The sequence below is a fragment of the Callithrix jacchus genome, chromosome 2 (genome assembly GCF_049354715.1).
Source record: "Callithrix jacchus isolate 240 chromosome 2, calJac240_pri, whole genome shotgun sequence".
In the NCBI taxonomy this organism is placed as follows: domain Eukaryota; kingdom Metazoa; phylum Chordata; class Mammalia; order Primates; family Cebidae; genus Callithrix; species Callithrix jacchus.
In genome coordinates this window covers 126,467,164-126,484,799 of record NC_133503.1, presented here as the reverse complement: position 1 = coordinate 126,484,799, position 17,636 = coordinate 126,467,164, and the positions used below count along the sequence as shown (strand labels likewise).

Sequence of the window (17,636 nt, the reverse complement as noted above, 5' to 3'; positions counted from 1 at the left end):
CATGTCAGAAACTAAAAAAGAAACGTTATGGTTTACAAATATTTGAAACATGTAAATTTGAGGTAAAAAAAAAACTCTGTGTACAAGGTACACAATTATAAGTATATTAAAAATGAAACAATTCCCCTGGTAATAATGTTAATTGTTTTACAGTAAGAATATTTGGACAAATGACCCAAGGATGTGCAAGAATTAAAACCACTAGGCAGACATATTAGACATTCCTAGTAACCTAAACTATGCAGACCTCAAAATACGTAGACGGCCATCTGAACAAGATAAAGTAGGTCAGGGAACAACTGCAGAAATCTTCCTATCCCCCAGCTGTGTTTTAAATTTAGAAGGAAGTCTTCTGTGGATTTGGGGCTTTTCTCTATAAGTGTACTACAGTGAAAAGATTCCTCAGTTTGGATCTATAAGACCTAGTTTTGAGTGCTGATCAGTTATTCTCTTCTCAGTCCACATCCTTATCTGTCAACAGGGATAATAATAACCCCTTAAGTTGTGGTGAGTTTTAAAAGAGCTGTTTTTATGAACACGTATTATATGTACTTAAAAGCATTGCTCTTGGTGAGATATATCAATTATTATTATGAGTGTAATGTGTCAAAAGCTATAGGATGAAGACTGTCAAAGAGAATAATGCCTGAGACTAGACTATTATATCTGTCATCTGCTTAGGGTAAATCGGCTCTCCTCCAGGACACTGCTTACTTTCAGCCCTCTTAATTGGATACTGTTTCTCCTCCTGTAACTTCCAGGTCTGAACATGTGGTACCAGTTCCTTTGCTGCTACAAGCCACTTCCAGAACGTTTTCCCTCCTTCCTCTCTAAAAACACTCAGTTTTAATTTCATGTCGTCTCTACTCCTCCACCACTCCTTAGCATAAGTACTCCTGATCTCTGAACTACATAGCCCCATCCTTAAAGATTCCTGATTTTGGTTTACTGTCATCCTCCCAACATTTCTTGGGGCATAAGATTTTGTGATTTTAGTACCAACAAAGATGATTTTTCCAAGAGTTGGCCATTCAGTGCCAATTTTCTTCCAATCATCATGTCTTCTACCCTCTCTGAAACATAACTTCCATAGTCATACTCTCATGATTATAATTATCAAAAATTTAATTACATTAGAATTACTACAATGTCTCCAAGTCTTTTTCCTTCAATCATCACTTATTATCTTCTTACTCACTGCCTTTAAACCCCAATTCAACCTTTCAACCCTACCAGGATCTATAGATCCCATCACTTTTTAACAGTACTCATTTTCTTTCTGCCAGAGGTGGGGAAAATACTTTAGAAATTATCTTAGTTTGAGATTTACTAAAGCAAAAATGGTGAAATCATCCAGACAAAGCAAAAATGGGTATAATCAGTGGAGAAATTGGTAAGTGGTTAAATACTTCTGGAAATGCATAACCACAGAGACTAAGTTGAGAAAATAGATAAGAAGGATTAGAAATTGGAATAGTGACCAAGAATAGGGTCAGTGGAAACGAAGGATGAAGAAGGGTAAAAGGCAGAAAATTCTGGTAAGAGACAGAAACTCTGAGAAATTAAAAATATGGGTAACTAAGTAATTTCATGTGATGAGAAAATCTAATAAATAGCATTGCCAGTAGGTACTTAAAAATAGAGATGGGAATCATTAATGTTGGGATCCTTCAGGAAGTCTAATACCAGAATGTGAAAAGGGCTAAAAGCTCATATGTGAAAGTTTTTAAGGGGACAAATGATGGAGAAGAAACAAAGTTCTGAAGCCACTGATGAAGTGAAGCATGTTATGAAGGTTCTCATTGGGTTCCAAAGGGGAAAGGAGGTGTTCTATGCTAATGGAAAGAAAGAAAGTGTTAATGTTAAGAAGCAGTTTGAAATAGTTTTTGAAAAAGCAAGTAGTATGCCAACCTCTCCTTTCAAGTCCAAGAACTGAAAAAAAAAAAAAAAAAAAGCACAACTATAATTACCTCAAGTAAAGTAGTACAGAAGAAGGGAGTAAAAAATAAGTTGGAATCAGAACATATAGACTCAAATTCAAATTGCTCACTCATTCCAGGTCATATGACTTTTTGAATCTCAAGTCCTTATCTGTTAAATTAGATTAAGAATATGTTCTCTGCTTATGTTCCCTAAAGTAGAAATATTTCCTAAAGTGAAAAATGCTCATGTCTCCTAAAGTGGAAAATGCTTATAAAATTTTAACCACCGTGTTATTATTTGGGGGGAACAGACATAATAACATATGTGAAGATAAACTTTAACTGTTAACAATTTACATATATACCAAAGAAAAAAATGATGAGAATGATCTCATATTATATGGCATATAATATGGTTTGGCTTTGTGTCCCCACCCAAATATCACCCTAAATTGCAATCCCTATGTGTTGAGAGAGGGACCTGTATTCCCTAAATGTCCAGTGATGGAGGTGACTGGATCATGGGGGTGGTTTCCTCCATGCTATTCTTGAAGAGTGAATAAGTTCTCACGACATTTGACGGCTTTATAAGTGTTTGGAAGTTCCTCCTTCACTATTTTCTCTCTTTCCACCATGTGAAGAAGGTCCTTGTTTCCTGTTTGCCTTCCACCAGGATTGTAAGTTTCCTGAGGCCTTTCCAGCCATGTGGAACTGTGAGTCAATTAAACCTCTTTTCTTTATAAATTACCCAGTTTTGACTGTTTCTTTTTCTTCCCCCCTCGAAACAAATCTCCCTCTGTCACTAGGTTGGAGTGCAGTGGCCTGATGTCTGCTCACTTCAGCCTTCCCTCCTGAGTTCAAGCAATTCTCCTGACTCAGCCTCCTGAGTAGCTGGGACTACAGGAGTGTGCCACCATGCCCAGATAAATTTTGTATTTTTAGTAGAGATGGGATTTCACCATGTTAACCAGATGGTCTTGATCTCTTGACTCATATCTGCCCACTTCATCCTCCCAAAGTGTTGGGAGTACAGGCATGTGCCAGTGTGCCCAGCCTTTGGATATTTCTTTATAGCAGTGTGAAAATTGCGTAATACAGCATAATTCTCATGGCCTTGTAAAATATTTAAAATTAATCCAGTTTGAGTTTTTTTTTTAAATAAACCACATTTTGATTGAATAATTATTCAAATAAACCAGAAAAAAAATGTTCTAATTGATGTGGTTTGAGACTATTTGGTGCTTTCATTTGGTTAAAACTTATTCACGAGGTTATGTAGAAATGAAGTTAAATGAGGATGAGATGTAAAGCAAATTAAATAACTTCATTAAACTAGGAGAAATAAAAACCTTGTCAACCTCTAAAGTCACTTTGTACTATATGATGTATCTGGAAATTACAGAGAAAGCACGCTTCTACACACCATATTGAAAAGCAATGAAACAATGTAGAGGATCAGTGAAATCCTACAAAATTAAAGTAAATCATAAAAATCATGCTGAAATCAAACTGAATGGCAAGATTTGAAGAAAATGTGTTCCGAACCACTTTCCAAGTGCTCATCTTCTTTCCCCATCTTCACTATATTTACCAATAATGCATTCTAACACATTAGTGCTTTCTGACCAAATGAATGAGCGCACTGCTTTATTTTTGAATGTGAAAAAAGAACTTTACACTTTTTTTTTACCAATCAAAATTTGAAAATTTCAAGTTATTGTCTCAAGAGAATAAGTATAATTTACTCCTTCTGAAATAATTACCAGTTAAATAATGGTTAGACATACTGTGTGTGTTTTACAAATAATAAAATCATTTAACAAAATATCTCCATGATATACAAGATGTGTCACTCATTGAGACACAGCATCGTCTAACAGTTAAGAGGACAAGCTCTAGATTCTAATTCTAACAAGCTACTTAGGAGCTCTATGATCTTAAGTTATTTAAACACTTTATACCTCCTTTTTCTCATTTATATATCAATAATAGTAGTACTTGCTTCAAGAATTTTGAGACTTAAAGATGGTAATTAGAACAGTGGAACACATAGTATGCACTCAATACATGTTAGACTTGAAAAACATTAGAATGAATATCCCTTGTTAACTTATCTGAGTCTCTTAATGCTGACGTGGTGGTGGTCGCTAATGAAAAGAAAGTGAGGCCAGGTGCGGTGGCTCAAGCCTGTAATCCCAGCACATTGGGAGGCCAAGATAGGCGGATCACGACGTCAAGAGATCAAGACCATCCTGGCCAATATGTTGAAACCCCGTCTCCACTAAAAAAATACAAAAATTAACTGGGTGTGGTGGCGCGTGCCTGTAGTCCCAGCTACTTGGGAGGCTGAGGCAGGAGAATTGCTTGAACCCGGGAGGCAGAGGTTGCAATGAGCCGAGATCACGCCACTGCACTCCAGCTTGGCTCCTGGCCACAAAGCAAGACTCTCTCTCAAAAAAAAAAAAAAAAAAAAAGTAAGGAAAAAAAAGAATGAAGGTTGAAAAATTATTGTTTTTAGGTCAAAATCAAATTTAGTCAGAAATGTCAGAACCTTGCACCTAAAAATGGGATCAATCACTTAGAAGCAGCTTTTCTTTTAATTTAAGGTTCATAACAAACACAGCTAATTACTTTATATTTCTGCCTGTACTTTATATTATATTTTCAACAATGCTCTTGCAGGGGTGTTGAGAAGTATTTTCAAAGTAGGCTTATCCTACAACACATTAGAAGGAATAATTATGTAAGAAAGTGAGAAACTAAGCTCTTAAAGTTCCTGAAACTACTTTGACCTATTTTTGTATATAAAGACACACTGCTGTTTAAAATGTTCAAGTCCTTTTAAAGGCAAACTGATGGGAGGGAGTGGCTACATTCAATTCAATGTATATTAAGTGCCTGTTTGGGTTTTCTTGTTTGTTTTGCCTGGTACTATTCTAAGCCCTATCTCTGTAGAAAGCACAAAACATGAAACAAGAATTTGGCATACAAACATTAAAGCACTGTGAATGGTAATTTGGTTTTTGTTTGTCTGTAAACAACATTCCAAAAAAGTTAGGGTTTATAATACAGAAGTTAAACTATAGAAAGATAAATAAACAGAAAGAATAGAATAGTTAAAATTAGGGTTCAAGTAGCATTTGGAGAGAAAATGTGCTAAGAAGTGTGCAGCAGAGATGTGAGTACAGACGAGGCTCAGGCCTGTAGGTGCGAGACTGCTCCACATCACGGAGAGGGATTTGCCCATTTATTTCAAATAAAAAATATTCTCCAATATATCCACTCTATTGTCTTGAACTTTCCTGCTTGTGTCATGAGCCCATTTCATCCTGGCTGACCTCATATAATCCCCAGTAATGGTAAAATCTAAATGGTTCCCCTTAAATCTAAAGTACAAGAGGAGATTTAAAGGATTATTTTGCATTCCCGAAATATACCACTGTGTCAAATACCAAGCGTAAACCTTAAGGAATGTATGGTGGCCTAACCCCATTTAGAGATTATCTTCAAATAAAGCATATATCTTCTAGCAAGAGATTAGAAGCTTGGTCTTCCCATTTATGAAATATTAGACCATATTAAATCATTTTAAGAGATCATTTTGATACAAACCTGTTTTAGAGAGGAGAAAAGGCAAAGCCAAGTCAATTTTCTTTCTTCATAGAAACATTCACATTCAAGTGCTTTAGTGCTTAAAAAGCCTTCACCTAAATTCTTGTACTTGAATCCTCCATTCTAAGTCACACACTATAAATGTGAACAATTCCTACACAGTTACTATCACTATAATAATGCATATTTTAAAACAAAATAGCAACACATTTTCTAAAATATAACCAAATAATTGCAAGTCATCTTATCTACATTGTAAGGTCTACTTCTTTTTTATGAAATTGAGTTTTGTGTTTTGTAATACTTTATTACTTTATAAGAAAAACAATTTTAAAAAACCAACATTTTATTTGACACAATGGGAAAAGTCCTACATTAGTACATTCTTCAGATATCTAGCTATTTCACCATTAAGGATATTTTCAATCTTAAACATTTTTTACAAAAATTTTTTTCAATAATGTGTACATTTCACTGCATTTGCACCCAAAAAATGTTGAACATCTTGCAGTGAGGCTTTCTATAGGTTGCAAAACCAAGGTTAGTACCAGCTGTTGCATTCTCTTATATGGTGATACCTTCTGGCTTTTACACTTACCACCCGCCCCCACCCCCTACACCACACCAGCATGTACCCAGTTTTTTGTACTGTAAAGTATTACTGCTTTTAAATACACTATTTGACTCTTCTCTTTGTCTAAATGTTGGCATGTTTTACTGCTCTGATTAAGTCTGACCTATTACTTCATATGCTTTTCATTTTCTGGATTCAGTTTATAGAGGCCCCAGAAACTTGAAAGTCAAGAGAAATAAGCTTTTCTGTGATACATGATCTAAGGCCTAAATCTGGCATCTATTTTTGTGGTCAGAAGTTTCTGGTTCTTTCTCCTAGGTTCTCAGCTATGTGATATGTGGATGAAGCTTAAAGGCAAGTGGCTTCTCCAGAAATGGGGTGGATATAAATTACTGTACACTTGATAGCTTTAGGCAGGATTGTGTGATCAAATCAAGGTGTAAAACCTGAGTGGCTCCCTAATTTAGATCCCAATTTATTTTCACTTATGTTTTAAACTTCAGGTTTGATGGGCAGAGGTTTAACATTATCATCTTCCTTTTCTTTCCTCACAAAAAGATAAGTTATAGGTTTCACAATGTTTCAAAGATTTGCAATCTTTTAATAATGATAAAAAATACCATTATCAATTTTACAGTAGATGTTTTGTCCTATTTGCCATCTAGCAAGGGAATGAGGGAGGAGGGAAGAGGAGGAGAAGAGATGGAATGAAGAAGAGAGATAGTTTTTATCTTAGAAGAACTCTGACACAGAAAGAATGCCACTGGAAACTGACTGGCACAATGTCAGTGATGTACGAAAAATTCCTGAAAACAGTGTAATGACGGATCTGTAACATGGTTTTGAGGGCTACATCAGCAGATGCTAGAACTAAAAGTTATCAGTTAAACGTCAATTAAAATCAAAATGCATGATTTCAAGTCCCTGAAAGCAGTTGATACAGAAAAGGCACATATATAGGGATTAATACTTGGCTTAAATGGGGCATGACAAAGCTTTATTTCTCAAGACATTTGTCTCTTTTAGCCACATGATTTGTTTTATTTAGAATCTTCTAAGATCCTGAAAACATACACTTTACCATTATGATAAAAAGAGTAAGTAAAAGCATTCTTCTCTTTCCAGTGCAGTAGATGCATAGGAATAAACAGTTGAGTGTATATGTCTGTGTAAATCAATATAACAGAATTTCTATTCATGAAACTTATAGTTCCTATGAAGAATAAGCTTAGAAAGCATGCTATAAATTTCACTAATAATTGTTTTACAACAAATACCTCATAGCTCTCCGTGTTTTTCCTTGGAAGGTACTCAGAAGACCTTTCAAAAGTAATAGTTCAACCTAAGTGTGCATTTGAATATCTCTGTTTCCAAGTTAAAATCCTATGGTAGAAGGATTCTACCTTATGATGCCCTCTTTTTTTCTTTCTCAGGGAAGTGCTGAAAACTAACTCATATATTAGTTTCATAGAGAGTAGAAAGTTACTTTATGTGGATCTGCAGATTTGCATTTATGAGTTTACTTCTTTTATTCTTCCATTTTTTTTTTTTTCTTTAAAAGATCTTCGTTGATTATCCTGACACCTGCTGGTGAGGGCACAGTTGATTCTAGTCTACTTTTCCCTTCAACAACTCACTCAAATCAAAGACTTTTCAGGGGTATTTTCAGTGACAACTGGTAATACATTTCGTTTAAGTATTTATCCTACTTAATTTTCAGCTGTATTACATAGGAAACCATGAGCAACATTTTAATAATTACTTCACATTGGCAGCCATTTGATTCTTTGTTTATAAATGCATGTTTGCTTTGATTAAGAAAACATTATATTCATTATATGGACTATGATAAAAAGAATAAAGAAAATCATCCCAGATGCATAGTTATATAGTCTATAACTATAGAACATGTAAGGAAGATGCTAATCACCTTCCTTAAAACACAGAGAAAAAGTGAATAATAGGAATGGCTTAGCTTTGGTTTTCTACTTCTTAAAATAATAATGTTAGTTTTCAACCTATTCAGCAAATAGAGAGTAAACTGATTAACTATGATAGAAGCCATAACGCTAAATACATATATACAAAGTTTGCTATTTTTTTACTCAGTATCTAAATATTATGATTTACTTCTGACTTGAGCTGAGTTCTGAAGCCTGCATTGTTTCTTTGGCAGAGGTACTGAAGCTACTACATCATAATCACACTCAACGTTATTGCAACGGCAAGTGTGCGCAGTAAACAAAAAGTGTCAGAATTACGTTTTTAGGCATCAAGAAACTCTCACAGGAGCAACTTTTGCAAAATTATTCACAAATGACAACAATCCTTCAAAAATAAAAAGTTTTACCTAATTAAAACTATCTTAAGAGTAATAGCTGGTACTACTAATTTAACTCTAAAACCAGTCAAACTTATATATTGTAATGGTATTGAGTAACCATGCTACTTTATTTTAGTCATGTATATCTTATTCTTTTCTTCACATTGCTGTAATTTTGTGAGAAGAAAAAATCACATGTAACGAGAGAGAAAAGCAAACTTTATTAAATATTTATTTAAAATACCCTAGATCCTGAATAAATGATTTATATGAACATTGACGTTAATATATTTGAGAAAATTACAACATAGTTTTAATTCAGAAAAGTGTTCAGAAGTACATTTGTTTAATTTTTAAGATCTTTACAACTTCGAGATCAAAGAAGGAAAAACTGACCATCTCCATTTTTTTAATGATTTTTAAAATTATTGTAAGTCTTTTCTCAAAACGATATACACTTAAAACAAATACATTTAAATTCTAAGAAAACATTTCAGGAAAAATCAGAAAAACATTTTCTGAACCAGGGGAAAAAATTGTGTGTTGTATCTCCACAGTGGTCAAAATTTTACATTATTGTCAAACTGTCACATGAGACTACTTTATTTTCACTTAATTCGTATTTTTAATTCAATATTTCTGAATTATTTTTATATGTTTTACCTTGACTCTGAAGTTAGCATTTATTTGTAAAGTATAAAATGTAATGGTTATGTAAATTAGGCAAGAAGACAGCACAGTGTAATAATAATATAATAATAACATAAAAGACAGAAACTTCTTATTTCTGTATAAATATAACTATACTAATCATAAAAGGTTAGTGCTGTTTTCTGGAGTGAGAATGTTCAGGTATTAATTTATTCTCAGGTAGAATTAACTAAAAATCGCCATTGATTAAAAAAAGAAAATGCAAATGCCAGTGATTCATAGTATTTAGGACATGTCTAGACATTTTTAGACAGTGCCATTTGCTTAAAGACTTCAGGCACAAACTGCAGGCACAGGGACAGATTGCATAAGATGTCACGTGCTTGCTGCAACTGTATGCACGTTATTGAATTTTTTAGAGCAAACCATACCATGAATAATTTAATAGTTAATAAAATATTCAATCTGACTGATCCATTGGTTTAATTTTAAAATAAAGACGACTAATAAAAGGAGTTACATATCCTTATCAAATCCCAGGCATTAATGCAAGTAAATTGCAACCCACACGTAAGGAAAACAACAATTTCTAAAAGACATGAGATTAATGATTGGGGGCCGGGAAGGAGTGAGTGCGAGGAAAATTCTATGTTAGCACTGGCTTCAATAACTTTGCCCTAAGTTTAATTGTTTGGAGCTGTCACGGAAGCTGTGCTTTGCCTTCTGCAGAGGTGAGGGACAAAAAAATTAGAGAGGTGTAAGTTTTAACGGGAAAAGCTTATGCAAAATGGTCTATTTCTCTTTCCTAAAGCCTTTCGCCTTTTCTCGCAAGCTAGCTGATGGGAAAGGGGAGAAATCTACTGGAGAATATGGAGTATCCAGCTGCCAAAGCATTGTCTAAGAGAACTGGGATGGAGAGACCAGGCAACATCTCCCTGGTTGGCTCGTCTGGTGGAGTAAGCTGTGCCCTGGGCGCGGGTATCTTCAGGAGACGGAGCTCCTGGCTGCAGCGAGCCCGGACTCACCGCGCCCCAGGGTTTCCGCAATCAGACTCAGCCAGGCGAGTGAGGCCACACAAGCTAGAAGCACTGTCTTCTCCTCCACCCCGCGCCGCCCTCCACCTCGGAGCGGGGACGTACGGTGGTGGCGGTGACACAATGCGTGTGAGTGGGTGAGTGTGTTTTCGTGTTTGGGGTGGAACCGTAAGCGGGGATGAGTAGGAGGAGAGGGCACTGCCTGCAGTCTCCCTCCTTCCCTTCCTGAGAAGAGATCAAAGTGCAGGAAATCCAGACGGGAAATGAGAGAAAGGAAAAACAGCAGCCGTGGAAACACGCTCTCTTTTTCATATCGCTGGAGACTGGGCAGAGCAACTACTGGAATCGTGACCATTTCTTAACCTTTAGTGGAGTGGTTGCCTCTGCGTGCTAACTGGAAGGGCACTTTGTACACGCAGGCGAGACACACACCTAACACACGCCTACACGCTGGGGTAAATAACCACATTCCGGGGTACGGAGAGAGGCCGAGGCAAGGCGCAGCCATGGATCTCTACAGCCAGAGCTGCGAGGGCGTCTGGCCAGCAACACCCGGCTTCTTGGGCAAACAGTCGCCCAACAGTCCACAATTTTCCTGTGACTCAAATAGATGGATAGGTGCATGGATGGATGGTGCAGAATATTCATGCTGTGTCTAATCTCAAGTGGACTGGAGTCGACACATTTTTAAATCCAACTACGTTTTTTAGAGGCACAGCATTTAAAATCCTGTAGCTCACTCAGCCCTCCACTTGAAGCTGCCTGCAGAGGATTCTCTTACCCGCGGATCCCTCAGAGGGGGCCGCCCGCATCTGTGAGCGCAGGAGTGGCACAGTTCCCCCACGCACAGCTCCCGCTCGCCTCCCCACACACCCTGCCTCCCCCGCTGCCCTTTTCCGGAGACAACTTCAGACCCTGCCGGCGGCAAGACCCAGGTCAGGACTAGGGTTAGTAAGGGCGAGCCTCACCTCACAGGGTACCTGGAAGTTGCCTAAACAACTCAGCAGGGCACTCGTCGAAGTCCTGCGTTTTCTTTTAAATGCTTTTTCTTTTAAATTTAATTTAATTTTTATTTTCCTGTTTTTATTTTTTCGTGCAAGTCACAGAAGGCATCACCCTACAAGCTCTCTCAACTTTTCCGCTCCTGGGCGGGGACGCGAGGGATGGCTTGCCCCGCACTGTTCCCCGTGACCAAGAGTTAACAATCGTACCCGGAGAGGGTGCAGAGCAAAGCTCCAGGCCCTCGGGGTTAGACTGGGAGACGCGGGTTCCTGGGTTTTGCTGTAATCGATGCTGCCGGTCTGGGATGGGGAGGCGGGAGAAAGCCGAAGTGATCTGTCAGACTCCTCTCCACCTCACCCGCGGCCAAAACGCCCAGCGCCTCGGTCTGGGTTTGCGAACGGCTCAGCCCGGGCCCAGCGCCAGAGCACCGCACCCGGGGGCGGACGGCCCTGCGGCTCCCCAGCCTCTTCCTGCATCCACTAGCTGACGCCCGGGCGCACTGGCTTCCCCCGCTGCCGCCCCCACGAAAGCCCGGCCGGGTATCCGCAGCCAACATCGGCCGCACCTTCTAAAGAGGGTTTGCGCCGAGACCCAGTGGCCGAGTGAGCCAAGGAGTCACTGGTTCCTGGGGAACCTTGTCCTCTGCTGCTCCCCACCGTCCTCCTCGTTCCTGTATCTCACGCCGGTACCCCGCACCCTCCTCCCGACTCAGCCCCGCGCACTCTGCTCAGACTTTGCAAGCACTTTCTCGGGGCACCCAGGACTCAACGCCTCCTCCGTGCCGCCCGCGGCGCTCGCCCTTCTTTCACGCCCCAGGGACCGCCTCCGGCCGCTTGCGCGGCTTTTCCCAGGGGACTCCCAGCCCATCCCTCACCCAGCGGCCCGGTCCCGACGCCTCACCTTTGACGAACTGGGGGACGCCGAGGCTGAGCCCGACCAAGAGCCAGGCGGCTACCGAGAGCTTCATGATCCGGTCTCCCGGTCTTGACCCCGGCCGGTCAGGGGTCGTCGCGGAGGGCAGTGTAGCCGAGCTGGCACCGCAGGGCAGCAGCAGACTCCGCCCCTACTAAAGAATTCAAGAAGACGTCCTCTTTCCGCAGCGCTTTCTTAAACAAATTCTTGGAGAGAGCGAGAGGGGTGACCAAAGAGAGGAACCTTTCCTCCCCTTTTGCCTGTGCTCAGGCGCGCGGAGGTGGGTGAGCTCCCGGGAGCCGCCGGCGGGCTCAGCTCTCCGCTGCGGGTGGGTCCCGGCAGAGGCGCGGCGGGCGGGGCGCGGGCTCCCGCGGCCGCTCAGGGTCTCCTGCGCGGGCGGGCAGACACTCTGGCAGACGCGCGGACGGGGCACTCGGCTCTCGCTGTTCTCCGCGCTGCTGCTGCGGGGCTTCTGACTTGGAGAACAATGAAGCGTGAGCTGGAGGAGAGCGAGCGGGCCGCCGGGAGCGCACTGTGTACAAACAGAGGCGGCGTGCGTGTGAGTCTGAGCCTGGCAGGCGCGCTCCCCACTTCCCCCGGAGCCCGCCCGCCCTTCGCCCGCCCTCTCATTCACTCCCGGGTCTCCCCCTCCTCTCCCTCTTCTGCTCTCTCTCTCTCCCTCCTCCCTCCCTCTTCCTCTTTCAGCTCCTTCTGCTGTCAGAGAAGAGGGAGACAACTGCAGCCACACCCTAGCACCTAGCACCTGCCACCACCTCTGAAGTTCCTGCATTGCTTGTACCTTCTCCACGCATGCTGGAGACTCTGGAGTTAAGAGCTGCACCCTTGCTGCCTTAGAGTCCCTTGGATTCCGGCATTGACTTTGTAATTAACCACGTTAAGGATTCCCCTGAACTTCCTTTCTCAGTATAACCCTAAAAGAAGTTAAGAGATTTTGAAAAGTGGATCTTGGGGCAGAAAGCTGCGTGAGAGACAGAACCCTGCAAAGTGAATTGTCCCGTATTTCTCAGGAAATGCAACATAGTCAGCATCCAAACTGTAATCAGCTAAGACAGGGCTGCTCTGCTGTTCTGTCTACATTTTAGTAGCTCCAGGGCTGGGGAGAGAGGGTTGTGGGCTCATCTGTTCACGGGGGCAAAAGGGTGGAAGTGAGTAGGAGACATGCATCTCCTTAAGCAGGACATCTGTTTCAGAGAAGAGCTGGGCGATTTTGGGAACTATGCAAGAAGATAGGCAAGGACAGACACTTGAAGCATCACTAAGGTGGATCAAATTTTCCTGCTATCCGCCAAAATAAATGGACTGTTTTTTCCAGTGAAAGTGATTGAACCAAAAATACAGCTCATGGCTTACAATTGTGCTTTCTTCTCTGTTTTTCGGTTAGAATGATTGCTTACTGTACATGGATCCAATTCCAGTAGTTACAGGTACCAAAATGAAACAGGACTCTTTTTTTTTTTTTTTTTTTTTCCACCTAGAGAGGGAGGTAGGGAGAAAGACAGAAATCACAGCTAGAGAAATGGAAAGAGAAACATTCTTGAAGGCAAGATGTTGAAGGGTGAATCTACTAAGAAAAGAATAACAGAGTGCAATTAGCAATGGAGCTATAGCTTCATCTGCCTCCTTGAGCCCTTTAAATTTCAATTTCCCTCTTCCTTTTGAAATTTTAAGAGAAATACAGAATGCAAGATGAATAGAACCCTAATGCTGAATACCGCTAGGGGAGGTTTAAGGTATTGTGTCACTGGCAAACAAACAACAACAGAAAAAAAGAAAGAAAGAAAGAAAACCTTTCAGAAAAGGATTTGTTCATATCTCATGATTGGTGGGCGGGTTAACACACATTAAAAAAAAAAAAGACCTTGCTACGAGAACGAGGGAGATTCATTTATTTACTGTCTTTATGCTTAAAGCCACAGATACTAGAATAAGACAGTAGTGTCCAGAGTTGTAGCACAGTCGTTTCAAGCAATCAAATTCTAACTTTGTGGCTCATCATCATTACTTACTTTTGAAAGTAAGTTTTCAAACATACTGGGGCATGTTCATCATAAAGTACACTTTAACTTTTGAAACGAGACGTCTGATATTAGTTTTAGGTATTATTTCTAAAGGATAGTACTAAATCCCAAAAATGTAAAGTTGGAAACCAGTCTCTCTGTGATGAGATATCTAAGGGAAAAAAAGGAGTGGGGTAGGAATTTTGTTCAGTTTTCTATTTTCTTCCCTGTTTCTTTCCACTTTTTTTTAATATTTGACCTTAATGAGCATATTAGAAAGTTAAATTATTTTTGCCAACAGTGTGTGTTTCTGAACATGTGTCTTTCTTTTAATTTAAAGAGGGTTTTTGGAAACTCTAGTGGCCATAACAGTACATTAAAATGCACATTCTATCCCCAAATACTTGGGGTGGGGACAGTAAATGCCATTCTGCATTACCTGATAGACAACTTATGAAGGAATTTGCCAGTTTAATACCTCAAATGAAACTTTCTCAAGTTTCATTTCCAACCAAAAATTGATATGTAGTCTTAAATCCATAGCTCCATATTCATAATCATCCACTTTTTTTTAACCACTTATTGATAATGATCATCTACCAATAAGCCTTTCATTTTGAAAATTCTAGGCACTTTACCTAATTTACATTGATAGGACTCATTTCACTCTTACTGCACTCACACATAGCCTCTTCAGAAGTGGAATATAAGAGATGTTAAAAGACCGCAGAAATTGAATTATTTAAAAGAAAATAAAATTTAAAAAGTAACAGGATGAAACTCTATTGTGAATCTTTTACCTCACATAAAGTGCTAAGGGACCTTCACTAATCACTGTGATCCAGCCTACAGTTTTATAGCTTCTCCCAATAGAGCCTAACATGCCCAGAATGAATTTGTACATCACTCTAAGACAGTGCTTCTCAAGTTATTTTCTGCAGGCCTCCTTTTCCCCAAGATGTTAATAGGTTTCTGGGGGACGGGCGGGAATCCACAGTAAAATAATTTGGGAGACATTGCATATTAAAGTAGCCTCTTCAAGATTCATGGTGAATGTTAGCATGGTCAATACTTTGAAAGGTCTTGTGGTTACAATTAAAAATAAAATATTTAATCCAATATTTTGCAGACTTTCTTTTTTGTACTATAACAAGATTTTTCTTAGAACACCTGTTAGCATAGTAAATATTTACGGCTACAAATATTTAGGGCTACAAAATATTTAGTAAATATTTAGTTACAAAAATAACCTGAAAATGATGCTTTAAAACAAAGCAGGGGCCGGACACACTGGCTCACACCTGTAATCTCAGCACTTTGGGATGCCAAGGTGGGTGGATCAACTGAGGTCAAAAGTTCAAGACCAGCCTGACCAACATGGCGAAACCCCATCTCTATTAAAAGTACAAAAATTAGCCAGGCATGGTGGTGGGCACCTATAATCCCAGCTACTCGGGAGGCTGAGGCAGGAGAATCACTTGAATCCAGGAGGCAGAGGTTGCAGTGAGAAGAGATTGTGCCACTGCACTCCAGCCTGGGTGACAAGAGCGAGATTCCATCATTGAAAAAAGGGCAGACTAAATTAGCAGCAAAACAAACAAAAAAGAAACTGTAAAAAGTTCATTGGTTTTTGCTATGGGCTGAATGTTCCTGTACAACCCCCCTACCCCCAAATTCATACGTTGCAGCCTAAGTCCCTACTGCAATATGTTTGGATGTAGAGCCTTTGGGAGGCTGTTGGGCCATGAGAAGAGCCCTCTTGAACTGGGTTAGTGCCCTTATAAGAAGAGACACCAAAAAAGTGATCTTTCTCTGCCCTCTGTTATGTGAAGACACAACACAGATAGAAGATGGCTATAAACCAAGAAGTGGGCCCTTACCAGACACCAGATCTGCTGGTGCATTGATCTTGGACTTCCCAGCCCCCAGAACTGTGAGAAATAAATGTTTACTGTTGAAGCCACCCAATCTACATCAATTTGCTAAAGCAGCTGAAATTGACTAAAATAATTTCCAAAAATTATTCTCATTGACTAGCAGTTTGGATTCTGGAGGATACCTGGATTCAGTTATACATTGGATTTGGGACATATCTGAGATGGAATAGAATCTCTATCATTCTAACTCCTTTAACTAAATTAAAGTCTGTTAATTGCCAAATCTCAGTATTCTCATCTATAAACTGAAGTTAGTAATAGTATCAAACCCAAAGTGGTAGGTTGTGGTGGTGCACAAAGGAGCCTAGCCCAGCAGTGGACACACAGTTATGATGATGAAAGACAATGATACCAATAAATAAGAAGATAATAATAATATACATAACTCTAAAATAATTTTCCTTAATATTTAATTATCTTCACTCCCCATCTCCCACACCCATTAAATTATCTAGAATTTTTAGTTCATCTTTCAGTTTGTCAAGCAACAAAATACACTAAAAGTATTGAAATTATAGAATTTTTAAATTATTTTGCATTTTCCAAGCTTCTTATTTAGCATCCAAAATGGCCTTCTATTAAAATTTTGCTCTCAGCCTCAGAGACTCAAAGCAGAAAATTCAATCAAGACCACTCACTTTAACTTCTGACCTACAGAACTGGGAGTTAACAACTTGGTGTTGTTTCAAACTGCCAAGTTTGTGGTATTTTGTTATGAAGACTAATATAGTTGGTTACTATTGTTATTCCAATAGTAGGGAGAAGGAATAAGTCATGGAGTGGTTAATTGTCCATGCTTTCAAGTTAGTAAGTGTCAGAGCAATAAATGAATCTAAACAGTGTGAATCCAAAACCCATTACATTCTTCTGCTAACAATTATGAAGAGTCAATTGTATGCTAAGCTCTAATGCATTTATATATATATGGCTGTACTAAATAAGTTATCTCAACAACCTTTATGAAGCAAATATTATCATTGTTTTCATTGATTGCTGAGGAAACCGAGAATCAAAACATTTATGTACTTTGCCCCAGATCAAAGTGGCAGTGAGGAATCAAGCCAAGAGCCAGTATCAGAGCCCTGCTCTGGTTCTAGGAGTGATTTTCATAGCCATTGTGCTAAAATGCCTGTTTAGACAGTGGTCTAACTTACTTTATTTATTTACATTTTAATTTCAATGGTTATAATTATAATTGTCATTTTTTAGTACAGTTTACATATCTCTCTGATTTTGATGCATCATTTTAGAATATACATTGCTTAAATGCAGAATTTTAAGCACATTTTAAATTCTCTACAATATTTGCATAACTCATAACACTTTTCTTCATTGCTCCCACAAGCACCAAGATAATTCTTTCCTCCAACCCTCTGTTCATGCTGTTATCCCCACCTGAAATGCCCTCTTACAAATCCTACGAGCTGAATTCCTGTTGCCACTTAAGACCTGCCCCACTTATTCCAGCACGAGAGAACCAATCATCATTGCTTAGATTGACCAATGCTTTTTATTTTTCTCTAGTTGTTTCATTTGTGTTAATCTTATCTTTCCATAGAATTATATGGTTCTTGCAGTTTAGATAACTGTGTATCTTAGACATAGCTGAGTGTTATGTTTTAAATTTCTTCAGTTTTTCCACTATGAACAC

The 17,636-nt window shown here is 39.4% G+C and overlaps 1 protein-coding gene and 1 long non-coding RNA gene across 4 annotated transcripts in view; one reads left to right on the top strand and one right to left on the bottom strand.

Moving 5' to 3' along the window:
• EDIL3 (EGF like and discoidin domains 3) overlaps nt 1-12,504 on the bottom strand; it is a 463,765-nt gene extending 451,261 nt beyond the window's left edge. For all 3 annotated transcript variants that reach the window (XM_035291243.3, XM_035291244.3, XM_035291245.3), the window contains exon 1: nt 12,019-12,504. In XM_035291243.3, the coding sequence (XP_035147134.3) occupies nt 12,019-12,085 (67 nt within the window). In that variant the 5' untranslated portion in view covers nt 12,086-12,504. The remainder of the gene's footprint in view (nt 1-12,018) is intronic.
• The window catches only part of LOC144581431 (uncharacterized), a 79,031-nt gene continuing 73,831 nt past the window's right edge, over nt 12,437-17,636 (top strand). Inside the window, exon 1 of the long non-coding RNA XR_013532254.1 lies at nt 12,437-12,589. This is a non-coding gene — a long non-coding RNA (uncharacterized LOC144581431). The remainder of the gene's footprint in view (nt 12,590-17,636) is intronic.